The sequence below is a fragment of the Toxorhynchites rutilus genome, chromosome 3 (assembly GCF_029784135.1).
Source record: "Toxorhynchites rutilus septentrionalis strain SRP chromosome 3, ASM2978413v1, whole genome shotgun sequence".
Lineage (NCBI taxonomy): Eukaryota > Metazoa > Arthropoda > Insecta > Diptera > Culicidae > Toxorhynchites > Toxorhynchites rutilus.
Genome location: NC_073746.1, coordinates 310284168 through 310300091, shown reverse-complemented (window position 1 = coordinate 310300091; position 15924 = coordinate 310284168). Strand labels below are relative to the sequence as shown.

The 15924-nt window shown below is 41.6% G+C and overlaps 1 protein-coding gene across 2 annotated transcripts in view; it reads right to left on the bottom strand.

The window, feature by feature from the left end:
* Nucleotides 1-900: 900 nt before the first annotated feature.
* The window catches only part of LOC129776209 (glycogen debranching enzyme), a 34479-nt gene continuing 19455 nt past the window's right edge, over nucleotides 901-15924 (bottom strand). For both annotated transcript variants that reach the window (XM_055781721.1, XM_055781720.1), the window contains exons 4-9: nucleotides 14323-15143; nucleotides 13998-14263; nucleotides 7438-7763; nucleotides 6847-7370; nucleotides 6136-6791; nucleotides 901-2226 (exon numbers count right to left, since the gene is read on the bottom strand). In XM_055781721.1, coding sequence (XP_055637696.1) covers nucleotides 1216-2226; nucleotides 6136-6791; nucleotides 6847-7370; nucleotides 7438-7763; nucleotides 13998-14263; nucleotides 14323-15143 — 3604 coding nt within the window. In that variant the 3' untranslated portion in view covers nucleotides 901-1215. The remainder of the gene's footprint in view (nucleotides 2227-6135; nucleotides 6792-6846; nucleotides 7371-7437; nucleotides 7764-13997; nucleotides 14264-14322; nucleotides 15144-15924) is intronic.

Genomic DNA, 15924 nt, shown 5'->3' with positions numbered 1-15924 from the left:
TCCTAAACTCGAGTACACCGCGAGTAATCGGTTTTCCACCTTACTAACCATAGATGTAAGAAAATTGTTTATATATGTAGTTTTAAAATTATATTTAAGAATTCGGCTCCTTTAAACTTAAGTAACTGAGCCTGTAAAAATAAACGAATTAATAAAAAAAAAGTACTAATGTACGCTAGCAGGAATAAGAAATTTTTAGGTAGGAAATTCGGTTGATAGTAATTCAAAGAATATGATAAAATTTACTTATGAAGTAATATGTATCGTAGAAGAAATACTTACTTTCTGTCATTCTGAACCAAGACGCATTGGTGGTCTCAGTGCATTAAGCTCCTCACTGAATTCCTCCCACTTTTCCTTAACCGGGATTCTATTTGAACTGCCTCCACAAACACCTCGGGCAATGTTTACATTCGCTTTCATTGGTTCAACCAGGTTGAATAACTCGGTAGTGATTTGTCTGTCCACTCATTTTCAGCCACTGAAATAAGCGCTGGAAGTAAGTTCTGCATTGTAAATTAAAACATGATTAATATAAATAATGCTGAATTGAACACTTACCTTGTATACACTGTTCTGGCAACACCGCAAAACTGATCAAAACAAACGAACATGTGTTAAAAATTGCATATATTTAGGCGTTTCTGAAATGACACAAACCAAAACAAAACAATTCTCTGAAGATATGCAACAAGTGAACCAAACAACTCGAAAATTTCTGACACTTGCATCGATAGCTATCACTCGCTCGGTGCTATCGAATTGCTCGATGTCTATAATAGTAAAATAGAGCAAACGGGCAAAATTCTTATCGCCTATTTCTATAATAGGGCCCATAGACTTCTTCTGGAATTATCAAGCGAACTGTTTGTCATGCTTCGGATGCGCCAATAAAACAAGTTGAATTTTAAAATTGTATTTCAATTTGTGCTACATGCGCACACAAAAGTTTTTGCATTTTTCTTCTGTCCGGAACAGTTGGAGTTCACTATAGATATGCTGTGCTCCCACCAGGGTTAACATTAAAAGGCTATACGGGAATAAATATATAATTTTGCAAACTTAACAAATATACAAAAAATCCGATGTTGAAACAGCGTACACTTGCATAAATAATTTAATGAATTCCCCAGAGTTTGTCTCAGGTTTAAAGCTTCAGGCTTATTCCACATTTCTAATTGAAAAGTTTCTCATGATTGAAACAGATGCTTGACTTTATAGCTCTTTCTCGTATTTCTCCAAATCATACAGTACTTCGAGGACGCAACCCATACTCCAAGCCTGTGTCCGACAGGAGTCCTTACAGTAAGCTCCGTTCTCGTTTGTGAGCTCCGCTAGACCGCGCCAATGGCAGCGCTGCAATTCGTTTAAATGTGTCTGCAAAATGGACCACGTTTCGGCGACGGTTTCTTTCAGAAGTCCATTCGCTTTAGCGAAAATTAACCTAGCCCTCAGGTAGAATCCGATCGGCCAAACCCACTCGGGGCCATTGTGATAATTTGCGCCATGGGAAACCGTTTTATCATCGCTATCGATTGAGTTGTCGTAATTTCCACGATATCCCCAATCCTCATAGTCCAGTGTTTTCATTCCAAGTTGACCCAGTAAATACTTTTTGGCATTTTCCAAAGCCCTCCAGGCATGCTTTGGATTGCACAGTTCTGGGGCGGCAACCAGTGCAATGGGAAAGTTACACCTCAGTTGATAATCCGTCCACGGAATCTCCGACCCAAGAGTATCTTTATAGATTCCTTTCTTATTCACGTACTGACTCTCAGAGCTTTCATCCACATAAAATTCCTTCTCGAAGTTCGCGACGATTTTGTCCGCCCACTGTTTGTACGTCCATGTTGTCTTCGTACCATTAGTGGAGGAGCGTTCCACTGAATTGCATGGAATAACTTTTTCCTCCGCCATTTTCTGCAAAAACCGCAAACCAGCCGTTTGTAGACCGACCAACTCTACCGCAGATCCGTCCCTTGGCGAGGAAGGTATTCCTCTGTTTCCAGCCTTATCGCTGGATCCCATTTTGTCCATCCACGTGCCACAGTTGGCGTTGTTCCCACCGAAAACGAAGCCCGTTTCAGGATTGATTCCAATCCGGTTGTTGAAGCCCTTATCCTTCATGTGGGCATCGATGCGAGTTCCAGCGTTACGTTCTCGGAAAGACAGACCTTGGAAATGGACGCGCAGCGCTTCCTGAATCGTCTCGTACAACATTTGATCCTGTGAAGCAACATAATACGAAAACATTATAATTGTTGTATGTCTACTTAGTTTGATTGTGTAACATGGAATAAAGTTTTATTTGATAATATATCAAGGCATGCTATAATTCGATGGTTACTATTCTAACATCCCCCCTAACCAAGAATTTCTTGGATTCCAAGGGTATTCCTTCCGCTTTCAAACTTGTTGATGGGTAGTGCCTTGGTAAGCAAGGCCACTGATTAACGGTCAGTTCTAACTTGCTCCAGTTGGATAGCTTTATCCTCAATATCCTGTAACTGGATTTATTCGGCAGATATAAAGTGTAGTTGAATTCAGTGATTATTTGTTATAAAATTGATGATTCTAATAAACTCCGTGCTGCCTGACGAAGTGATGTCGAATGTCGATGTGATTGCTTCTCGAAGAGTAATCAATTTCCCTCTGCGCCAAATGAACAGCCCTCCGGTTGTCGCAGAAGATGGCCATTGGTTCCGAGCATCCTGACAATTCTTGTCTAAAACCTCTCCACCAAATGTCTTCTTGGGTGACAGCTGAAACAGCCGTTGTAGAGAGAGCAACCGTCGACTGCTATACAATTCCAAGCAATTGCTCCGCCCGATTGTGTTAGCACGTATCCAGTTATAGAACAACGGGTGTCAGTATCATAACCCCAGCCTACTACCTTTCCATCACTTTGTCTGTTATATACCAGTTTCATTTCCTCCGTCCCCTTCAGGCAAAGAAAGATCCACAGATCCGCTTCGCCAAAGTCCAAGTATTGCAAGCCGCTCACTAGCTCCCGGAATGGAACCTTTTCCATCTCTTTCCGCTCTTTTTTCGTCTTTGGACTCATCTGCTTGGTTAGCTTAAGTCCTGGATCGGCTGGTATTGGCACAATATTGTATTCGGCAGCACCGAATCGTTTCAGGAGATCGTTAATGTATTGTTCTTGATCTCACATTACTGCGCCTCCGTTTCTAGTTACACGAATTCCATATTCCGAATCGTTTCAGGAGATTGTTGATGTATTGTTCTTGATCTAACATTACTGCGCCTCCGTCTCTGGTTACACGAATCCCAAGCACTTTGCTAGCGAGCCCCAAATCCTTCATTTTAAATTTCTTAGTTAGCTACTTCTTCAAATTCTTCTCCCAGCACACAGCACACGAAAAAATAAGTATGTCATCCATATCAGAATAGATGTGTTTTCGATTTTGTAGTAGACACAGGCATCGTACTTCGACCGATACATTCCAAAACATTTTAGTTCACTATCTAGCTTCAAATTCCAAACTCTGCTGGCTTGGTTAAGTCCGTACAATGCCTTCTTCAGCTTACAAACTTTTGTCGGTGACTCCTGGTTCACGAAACCTTCAGGTTGCTCCATAAATATTTCCTCTTCCTTTAGTTCTTGTTGCAGAAAAGCCGTCACTACATCCATCTGCAGAACCTTCAGACCAATCCTGGCTGCCAGAGCCATCAAATAGCGAACAGTAGCATAGCGAACTACAAGTGCGTAGGTCTCGTTATAGTCTACGCCTTTTACTTGAGAGAAACCCTTGATGATTAATCTGGCCTTGAACCTTTCTACCGAACCATCCGAGTTGGTTTTCACCTTGAACACCCACTTCGACTGTAAGGCTTTCCGTCCAGCAAGTAAAGTTGTCAGTTCGCACGTGCATTTTTTCTGCAAAGCATCATGCTCATCACTGCGAATTGCCTCTTGGAATGTTTTTGGTTCATCAAACACCACCTCATCGATAGTATTAGCATCATCGCACTTTTGGTATTGTTCTGTAAACTGTGAAGGATCTTTAACTACGGCACTGCAACTTAGGCTATAATCATGATGCTTGCCTGAAGGAAGGCGCTCTTTCTCACTGTGCCTTACCAACTTACGTGGGTCCTCTGATTATGGAGGAAGCACGACAGGCTACGGAATAGACTGTTGCTGTTGATCTTCTGCTTCCTCTCTATCGGGATCATCGTTTTCTGACTCACTGTTGTAATCCTCAGTGGATTCGATTCTGTCCTGCTGCTTGGATGTATTCGTGCTCTCTGTTTCTCGGTTTAGATCTACAGATAGTACGATTAGTTCAACAGGATCAACTGCTGCACTCTGTTCCTCGAACTCAGTAATTTGATTGATTGTGCTTTCATCCAAAAATATGACATCTCGGCTAATAACGATATTCTTCGCCTTCGCACTCGGTACGCCTTTGAACTGTTACTGTAGCCCATGAAAATTCCTGGTTCGGACTTCGCATCCCACTTCTGTCTCTTCTCTTTCGGTACATGAAACATAAGTTTTGCTCCTTTTGTTGGCGCTCGATAGATCACATACGATGCTGTTGCAACTGCTTCCGCCCAATAGCACTTATTCAGGTTAGCATCACACAGCATACTTCTTGCTTTTTCGACAACTTTTCGGTTCATACGTTCCGCCAACCCGTTCTGTTCTGGGTTGTATGGTACAAACGTCTCGTGATGAATGCCGGGCCCACGAAGTTGTTTCAATTGACGATTGATATACTCCTTCCCATTATCAGATCTCAAACGTTTGATTTTCTCTCCTGTTTAGTTCTCGACAAAGCTCTTGGAATCTTGGAATGCGTCCAGTACTTTTTCGAATTCAGGAACAAACCCCTTTCTGCTCGCATCGTCAATAAAAGTTAAAAAGTAGCGACTACCACCTGCTGATTTCGTCTCCATTGGTCCACACAAGTCGGAATGGATTAACTCCAGCACACGGTCTTCACGACGTCCTTTTGAATGAAACGGTTGTCGGTACACACAGCGTGGAATCATCCACACTGAATTCGAATCCGCTCGCCATGCTTCCTAATCGTTTCATACAGCTAACAGACATATGACACAACCTCAAAAAATGCAGCATGACCACTATTCTTGGTATTCTTTTCTTTCCTCCCCACAGTTACTTGCTAGGAACAGTGGGATGCATAATGACCGATTTTCCTACACCGATGCTACCGGTGCACACCTGATTTCTCACCGCTGGTTTTCGATACCAATTTGGACTTGCTGAAGAACGCTTCAATACCTGGCTTCGTCTCATTTGATATCTTCACATCTTGCAATAATTTTTCTTTGACTACGTCTGCCATTAGCTTGATTCCAGATGACTCCAGGCCAAGGATCATAGGATCATACTGCTTTGGCAATCCTTTCATCAGCAAACAAGCAAGCCAAGCGTCATCCACCTTGAAGCCAACTTCCGCCAACTGATGACCAGTCGTGAACAGCTCATTAACATACCGTTGAGTCGTCTGGCAGGTGTTGTCCTCATCCCGTGCAGCTCCGGCCAATCGAATACCTGTGAGCCTCCTCAGCAAACCAATCTTTCTAGTTGATCCACTGGGCTCGTATGTATTCCGAAGATTGTCCCACGCTTCTTTCACATTCTTAGCATCCCTCACGAGTCCGTAAATGCTTGAATCGATACTGAGACATATAGTACCTAACGATTGTTCCGAGATTTTCTTGCTTACTGCTGGTTCCCCATCAGCTCTCTCCGTCACAGCACACCAGGTCCGTTCCTTAATAAGGACCATCTTGGTGGCAAAAGACCACGAACTATAGTTTTCCGATCCTCGAAGAATCTCCCGAACTGGAAGGGAAATTGATCCTCTCGGGTGTCTAGGCTGGCCGAGTTAATTCGAATTTGATGCTTTAGGGTTCACCATTTTCACACGCCGTTCAGAAAAAAATTTCTTTCTTCACTAACAGAACCGTATCCCATGGTAACGTTTTCTGTGCTCATAACCTGTTGTACATATACTTGGTTTGATAGTGTAACATGGAATAAAGTTTTACTCGCTAATATTTCAAGGCATGCTATAATTCGATGGTTACTATTCTAACAATAAAAATCGGTGCTTTGCGGCTGGAAATACGCATACTCACACATTCACCCGACTGTTTCGCCTCGGAATCGTCCGTCGGATAAAGTCGGGAAACCTTATCCTTCAGGATAGCCTTTCCGTTGGGTGCTTCCTCGACGTATTGACGAATGCAGTACAACCACCACCAGATAGCATCCCGGCAATTGAACCGAGCGTTCATTCCACCATCCAGCAGATTCGGTATCAATCCGTGCCGCAGACATCCTCCGAATCCAAGAATCATATAACGTGCCTCATCAAATCGTCCAGTGAGGAACATCAATCCACGCAGGGAAATGAACGTATCTCGACCCCAGCAGCGCATATATCCAGTGGCAAAATGTGGCAATCCCGCAGCCAATGTAGCGCAATGCAATGGAGGCTTTGGTGGGTTAACATGCGGGCTAAGCTTTGGCAAGTTAGCTGATGGAGCGACTCGGACGCACTGGACCGAACCGAGCGCCAAACGGCGCCCAAATGCCGAACCATGGCGAACGAAATTCGCCATCAGATTACAGGCAGCATTTACGGCTAGTCGATGAACCCCTGTGATGATAACATCGAAATAGCTCGGAATCATGTACCGAGGGATCTCCTTCAGTGAAGCGAGGTTCTTACTCAGCCAGGTGCCCACTTCCGTCAGGTTGGGATAGTTTTGCAGGCGCTTCGAGCAATAATCTAGTGGAAATTAGTATTAAATATCGTTGATCACAGCAAGTATTAATACACTTACCAATTAGCCAATCTCCGGTGCGCAAATTGTTTGCCAGCGGGTGTCCCAAATCATTATTCGGACCGATGTCACTCAGGATTGAAATAATACCTTGTAATCCACAGTACACCAAATCCCCGTAACCGGGAATATTATAAGGACCGCCACCATTGTCCCTCTCCTCCTCAGCACAACAATAAAGTAAGTTGTTGAAGTCAACCAAGTTCAACTTCGAGAGTATACGTTGCAATTCGGCATACCGAGAACCCTTATCCTGATGGAACTCCTGAATCAAACCCTGCAAATTGTCATAGTGTGGCCTGATATGTTCCTTCAGGGCCACACGAACTGCTACCACCGACCCTGGCTTCAAATTGACAAAATCCAACTGAGTTGTGTTTCCGTCAATAACAGCCTCCTTCCGGAAGATGTCCGACTCTTCTAGTTTGAGATTCTTGCGCAAATCGACCACGTACTCGTCCACCCCGTTTATGTACTGGTCGTCCTTCTTGAACTCCGACGGGCGATCGAACGTTTGCCCTGTTCTGTTCCGAATTGATCACACAGATTAACATACATCAACTCTGTGAATCATAACCTTCCAAAACTTACTTTTTATAAATTTGAACCTCGAAAACAATCTCCACCAGATTCCCCTCGAATCGTAGCGGCCGAACTCCGGTCGGTCCAGCCCAAGCGTTCGGATAGCTGAAGGCAGTGTGCGCCACCAGAATGACCGTTTCATGGCTCTGGGTCGAGTGTCGGGTAACGGCAACAATATCCGGGTGCATCTGATCGACAAACACCTGGTCGAACCCACGAGTGGCCAACCCGCCGTGGAGAAGATTCAGTGCTTCCTTCACCGCGACAATCCCCGTACCCTTGGTAACGTGTTTTCCCCACTCCTGATACTGGCGTTCCTCATCCACCACGTGAATCTACAGGGAAAGGGATGAATGAAGACAATTTTCAAATCATACGCTTGCATTAAACAAAATTGGGCAAATTTTACTAATTTTTCATACGTTCACCTTGAAACCAGTTGATGAAACCAATTGTGCCTCGTCAATCATAGTAACCCAAACAAAATTTGACAGCATTTGACCAATCGAACTGCGGATGTTATGGCGAAAACAGTGAACATCGTCAAGTACTTTGAGTCGGATGAGTCGGATACGCCCGTTCCGGTATCTAGTATAATATCCTTACACTTCTGGAGAAGAATGAGAGCAATGAACGGAAGCCTGGTTCCGATCGTCCGACGGTGCTAGGCGATCGTAAACTGCTACATCGTTCGGGGCTTCGGACCGGCAGGACCGGACCGTTTAGCGCTGCATGATAACGACTGGCAGGGAGCCACCCAGCAACCATTAATTTGTATAACTTGAAATATTCTAAGTCGTATATAAAGTGAATTCGAATAACAATCATATAAATGTCGATCAAAGTATACATCGTGTGATTTGATTTATCACGACAAAATACATACAATAAATCGCATAACTTGGCATATTCTGAGTCACGTATAAAGTAAGATCGAATCAAAATCATATATAATGCCGATCGAAGAAAGCATTGTGTAATCTAAAATCGTTCGAACGCGAGAACCTCGATTGTATTTATTACTACAGATTAAGTCTCAATTCGGTGTAACAAACATCGGTTCGATGATATACACTAGAGATGAAACGGAGATACGGTAACTATCTGGTATCCGGCCTATCCGGCTAATATTTGCTGTTTCACCGGATACCGGATATTAGAAAAAAAAATTATTTCTCATTAACACAAGGTAAATCATACTTTTTCAAAATTAAATTAATATTAACTAATAACATTAATCCATTAACACTAGGACTTTCATTATATTTTTTTAACCGATCGATTACGCTTTGCCTTGTACACCAGACTGTTCAGAGAACAGTCTTTAACTCCTAACACTACTGAAATGCGCCAAATAATAAACTCTAGCACACCTTGTCAATTGGGATCACTGCTTAAAGTTTAATGACCACCAATTGGAAATGTTTTCACATAACATTCGATTTCGTCAGCAATGAGATTTGTTCTTGTTTTTTCTTGCATATGGCCACCCCAATCGGTTTAAAATTTATGGTAGTCGGCACCCTAGTGGTATCCTACGACCTATTCTCATGCCTACCAAATTTTTAATGCATAATTTCATGAAAATCAGTCCAGCCGCGACGCTAACTATTTTTTTCATTTGCCACTTGGTTGAAACAGTACCACAAGCTGTCGTGAGGTTCGCGTGTTCATCATTTTTATGTAAAAATGTATTTATTACTCCCTAAAATGTAATCATTTATTTGCTTCATGAACATATTCAGTTTATCTCAGATTCGTATTCGCTAGTTGAGAGCCGGATATCCGGTATCCGGCCAAATTCTTATCCGTTTCATCATTAATAAACACTATCGTAAAATTGATCTTTACAGAATCATATATGCATATCAGGCTGATGCAGTTTTTGAGTCGTATTGTATTAATTGTATTAAATGCTGTGGAAAATCGTTCAACAGTAAATCATATTTGATCGTAATTGAAGCCATATTACATCATCCGAGATGTCGTATGAACAGTGTCGACGTCTGGTGGTGATATGGTGATTAAAGGAGCCAAATTAATCTCTATCAGATCAACAGGCCTGAAAGCTGTTTAAAAAAGGAAAATTTAGATGAAAATTTTTACTTCACGTTATTTGATTACTTAAAACTCGTTGCACTGGACCTTCAATTACCATTTTAATATAAATTTCAAGACAATTCCACTAAAATATAGTATAGTACCAGAAATGACGTATCTGATTGCATCTGTTTCGAATTATATGCACGAGTTTCAGCTGCTCTAGAATTATATTCCAGAGAGCCCTGCGAGACAGCTGTTGCTTATCATCCAAACAACCGGAGCAGGGATTCGTGGGCTGAACTATACCATCCTTCCTTCTATCCCAAATTTCCATACATCCTCCAAAAATTCCTTCTCATTCCAGGTACTACAAAAAAGATCCTTCAGGTAAGTTCAGGAAAGAATTTGATTCAATTTCCAGGTGAGTATCCAGTCGAACATTCCAGGTAAGTCCATGTAAGTACACTGATAATTTCTCCTTTTATTCCAAATTTATTTCAGACTTAATTTTTTACATCATCGATTTTTTTCACAGCACATCAACAGGAACAAAATTTTCTTATCATACTTTTATATCCATCTTCAATAGGACCTATTTTACTTCTCCCCTTTCTTTATATTAAGCTGTCAAAAAAGTCCAGCGGTATTTCCGCGAGTTGTCGTAAGCGCGTAGTTCTAGTTGTATTCATTGTATCGAGTCATACTATAGCTTGTTGGAAAGGTATTTTTGCGCGCTATAATATAGTCCTTGACAGTGTTTTGTTTGGTTAAGTCGTTCGTGAGTTATAGTGTCGCAAATATGGAGCAATATAAAGAGAAAATCCGACATATTTTACAGTACTACTATGACAAAGGCAAAAATACATCTCAAGCTGCCAATAAAATTTGTGCAGTTTTTGGACCCGATACAGTTTCCATTTCCACCGCACAACGATGGTTTCAACGTTTTCGTTCTGGTGTAGAGGTCGTCGAAGATGCGCCACGCTCCGGAAGGCCTGTCGTCGAAAATTGCGACAAAATCGCTGAATTAGCCGAGAAAGACCGGCATAGTAGCAGCCGTAGCATCGGCCAAGAGCTGGGGATAAGTCATCAAACCGTTATTAACCATTTGAAGAAGCTTAGATTCACAAAGAAGCTCGATGTATGGGTGCCACACACGTTGACGCAAAAACACATCTTTGACCGTATCGACGCATGTGAATCGCTGCTGAATCGCAACAAAATCGACCCGTTTCTGAAGCGGATGGTGACTGGCGATGAAAAGTGGGTCACTTACGACAACGTGAAGCGCAAACGGTCGTGGTCGAAGCCCGCTGAAGCGGCTCAGATGGTGGCCAAGCCCTCATTAACGGCTAGGAAGGTTCTGCTGTGTGTTTGGTGGGATTGTCAAGGAATAATCTATTATGAGCTGCTTCCCTATGGCCAAACGCTCAATTTGGACCTGTACTGCCAACAACTGGACCGCTTGAAGGTAGCACTCATGAAGAAGAGGCCATCTTTGATAAACAGAAGCCGCATTGTCTTCCATCAGGATAACGCCAGGCCACACACTTCTTTGGTGACGCGCCAGAAGCTCCGGGAGCTCGGATGGGAGGTTCTTTTGCATCCGCCGTATAGTCCGGACCTTGCACCAAGTGACTACCACCTGTTTTTGTCCATGGCGAACGAGCTAGGTAGTCAGAAGTTAGCCACAAAAGAGGCCTGTGAAAATTGGCTATCCGAGTTTTTTGCCAATAAGGAAGCGAGCTTCTATAACAGGGGTATTATGAAGTTGGCATCTCGTTGGGAACAAGTCATCGAACAAAACGGCGCATATTTGACTTAAAACAGATGATTGTAACTAATTTTATGAACAAATGAAAATTCAAAAAAAATACCGCAGAACTTTTTTGACAGCCTAATATATTCAGTCGTATGTATTCCTTTTCTGTCTCTCTATCTCTCTATCTATCTTTTACTTTGGAGTGTCTTTATCTGGAGGTGTTCAAGTGTATAACACTTAGTGACACAAACGTAATAAACCGTATATGCATTTGGCAATAGTCGTACTAGATGTTTACTGGGGCAGTTCGAGAGTCACATAAACGTATAATTTAAATCGATTGTGGTATAATTATATAAAACTACGAATTCATTGAAGGAACAAATTGTTCTCAAACATATGAACAACAATTTTTTATTCATTACTATGAATAACTAAACTAAGTATTTGGTTTGTTTGATTGAGATGACTTCCTTTTTTTAAGACACAGTTAAATGACGTATCCGATTGCATCTCTTTCGTATCATATGTTCGAGTACTCCAGCATTATATTTTAGATAGCCGTGCGAGATAGTTGCTGCTGGATAATCCAGGGGTTGGCTGCCATACCAATGAAACTCGAGAACTAATCAAGCAAATGGAATCAAACTTGGTACACAGAGGTTTTAGGGATCGATAAACGTTTGTATGGTGGTTCAACACTCTTCCCTTCTCTCTAAGAGGAGGCTGCCATACAAGTGAAACACAAATTCCTGTATAACTCAAGAATAAGTCAAGCAAAAGGAACCAAATCTGGTATATGGAGGTTTCAGGAGGTAATAAATGTTTCTATGATGGTATGACACCCCTCCCTTCTCTGGAATGGAGAGGGGGTCCCATAAAAATAATACATATATTTCAAACAAACATGATAATTGAAAATTTTCGGAATACTAAAGGAAAATGGGAAAATTAGAAAAATTCAATTCGCATATGTTCTACAAATACATATTTACAAGCGCTGTTATTCCATTTGATGTTTGCGCTAACGAAATTCATCTTCGTTTGAAAGTAGAAATGGTTTTTAATGTGGTAAAACACACTCCTACATCGTCTTCTATCTATGATGACGATGGTCGCGCGAGTTATCGAAAAGATAATTTATTTATTTTTTCTCAACATTGAAATCAGTTTAGCAAAGCAAACATAAAAAACGAACTTATTTTATTTACAGATATAAGTTCAAAAAATTGTCAAAAGATAAGCCAATACTCAATCATGTCCGTCACAGAGCCGATACGGTCCCGACGAGGCCCTTGCAGCCAAGTTGTCCACCAAAGCACAAGTCCAACCGCCAGCCTTGTTTTGGATTGACTATAAATACCCTCATTCAGAGAAATCGAGAAAATTTCCTTTACGAAAAATTCCTAGACCGGCACTTAAAAAACTTTCCATTTAATATCCTTTATATCTGTGTCTCGCGCGCGACTCTCAAACTTTTGTAGACTACTTTTTTTTTTACTAATACAACTATAAGAACAACAAAATAAAAATAAAAATAGTCCATCATCACCAAGATCATGACAGACATAATAGAGATCAATACAAATTTAAAAAAAGATAATTTCAAAAATTTAAATAATCTACATAATATAATCCGTTCAACAAAAACTTCGTCAGATTCATTGGAAATATTGAAAACAAACTGCAAAAAAATTGTCCACATTAAATTATCCGTTCGTATAAAACTTCGTCAGTAAAGATCTTCGTCATAAAAATAAGCAAAAACTCGTTCGGCTGTTAATAAAACACAGCTTTCACATGTGAAATACAGTACCTCTTAAATTCTGTAAGTGTTGTTGCGCATTTAATATGTCTTAGCATCGAGTTGAACACATTTATTCCTTTGAAATACAACGAATTTTGTGAAGAACATGACAAATTTTTTATTAAATTAGGTGTTCTTAATTCATTCGCGTTTCTAGTGTTATAACTATGAAAGTCACTTCCTCTTTCAACTCGATCACACAAATATCGAGGCAGCAAACCGTTAATTACTTTAAAAATGAACACCATAGTTAAATAAACAATTCTTTGCTTCACGGATAACCATTGTAGAGCGTCTAACATTAAAGATGAGGAAGTGAATCTATTACATTTTAGTATCAACCGCATTATTTTGTTTTGCAAGCGCTGTAATCTCGATATCTATATAAATAAAAATGGATCACCGAATGTGTTGATAAGAGCAAAACGTCCATGCTGTCTTTATTCTATTATATTTCCTGTATCAAACATTTATTCCATGTAACGGAGAAACATGTTATTCGCAACTGGTTGAAAAATCTTGAACGAGAATTGTGTCTGAAAAACATCTGATATCACAATGACGTATATTGGTAGAAGATCAATCAATGAACAGTTCTGCGATTGGACCCATGAACGTGCGCTTAGTAAGAAAACGTGAATGTGATAACGAAAAATAAATTTTGGGCGGGAAGAAGTTTGCCGGGTCAGCTATTAAAGCTATAAATGAACTGAAGAACATGCCACAAATATGTTTTCGACAGCAATGGCGAAAGTTCCGCCCAACCGCCGTAAGGCCACCCGGCAGGTCGTCGAAATATTTTTAAAATATAGTCAATGAAATTATGTTTTATTTGGAAATTGGTCCAATCAAATTATCTTTTGGGCTTTTCCGAATTTTTTTTAATGCAAGCGATATTCAAATCCATACTCGCCGATAAATCACTTCTGCGGTTGCCAACACACGAGACATACTTACATGGTGAGGAACAAGCTCATCGTAGCCGCGGTTACTGCCAATGGCACAGCAAGCCATCGAGACTAAGGCCGCCGATGGAATCAGGTCGAAAATCGACCGCTTCTCGACGGGTGACGGATTGTCGTGGCTCAAGTCGAGGAACAAAGCGTGCGCGATAGTTGGTGCCAGAATGCGCTTCGGACATGGGAAGAATGCTCCCACCGGAGCACCACCGTAACGGTACACCAGACGTCCTTCCTCGTGAGAATCCCATGCGGAGAGGGCCTCTACGTAATAAATAAAAATTTGCTTCGACTTCATTAGAAATATACACACAATTTCTTACCTCGAATGAGTGAAGTAATTCCCAACCGATTCACAAAGATGTTATCGGTATAATCCGAGTTGGTAAACAACTCAGCCACAACGTACAGCTCGGGGTTAACTTTCCGAGCCGAATCGAGCAGCCATTCAGCCACATGCAGCGGTGTTGAGTGACAGTTATCCAATCTCACGCCGTTAAAAATCCTGGCAGTGGTATCAACATAGCTCTTCATGTGTTTCCAAAGATAGGGGCTATCCTCGGGTTTATCACCGTAACGCAACTTCACACTGTCACCCCACGCGATCAGCTCCCGCCTCAGGTAAACATTTCCCGTCCCCGGTTGAGGCCGAGCAAAATCGTTCAACGGGTCTCCATTGATGATCCAGCCGTTATGTGCCATAAACAGCTTGCCTGGACCCCCATATGCCATCACTTCAATATCCTTCAACGATTTACCCTTTATACCATACTGGGTGAAATATTTCATAAACAGTGGATACTTGACCGAGATTCCTTTCACCCGCGGTCCGTCACCTTGCACGCGCTCGTAACGCGTTCCCGCCAAACAATTCTCGATGGCATAATCCAAGTGACCCTGGATTTCTTTGCGAACCTCTTCGTTCAACCACTGCAGCCTCGCCCGCAGCGTCTCGGCACACTTTCGCTTGCGACTATCCTCGTCGAAGCAATCCTGCCGGAAGACATTGTAGATTTTCATCACCCGATCGAAATCGATCTCAGCGCCCAGTCGACGGAACTCGGGATCCCGCTTGAGCTGAATGTCACCTTCGGGGACCTGCTGGGCCGGAGTTGGAGTCTGCTTCGAGGCTTCATCGTTAAATCTGGAAGGAACATGGGCATTGTATTTGATAACTGATAGATTGTATAGTGATACTTATGGTAGAATATAACATCAATTGAAATTTTCTGAATGATTACCGGGTGTTTCGTTTCTCACTGGTTTTTACATTCCGATGGATCTTGTATCTTCAATTCCTACTTCAAAGCCCTGCCAAGTAGTCGACGGGTTAATGATTCTTAGACGTTTCAAATGTTGTGAATATGACCATACAATTGCCGATTGTAAATCAGAATTCAATGTATATCCGGAATGCGATGAAAATGTCAATTCAAATATTATAAATCCGAAGAAATTAAATGTTCAAATTGCACCAAGATTAAAAATGAGTGAAGAGTGGACATAGAAACAAAGCATTTCGCTTAGCGTACTAACTGCCCTATATTCCATTGTAAACCCGATAGGACAATGGGACAGGTTGATTTCTCCATGAAGCCGTCCAAGAAATGAGAATATCAAAGATATGATATAAGGTACACCGGGGCAAACACTGCGTCCGGGATAAACATGTCCACACTGCTGTTCGCAGTCTTGTGTTTGAATACAAACATGATTTTTTCGTACCTATGTTTGAAAATGTGACATGTTTGTATTCGTAGTATGTTTGGACATACGATGTTCAATTCTAATTTTTCACACGATGTTCGAACATGGTGTCCAGTTTCTCTTGCATTTCCACCCCAAGCACCGGCAGTGCTTAGAGTAGAAGAAGCGAATCGGACACCACACCACCTCCACTCAACACGTGGTGTGCTGGTATCCGC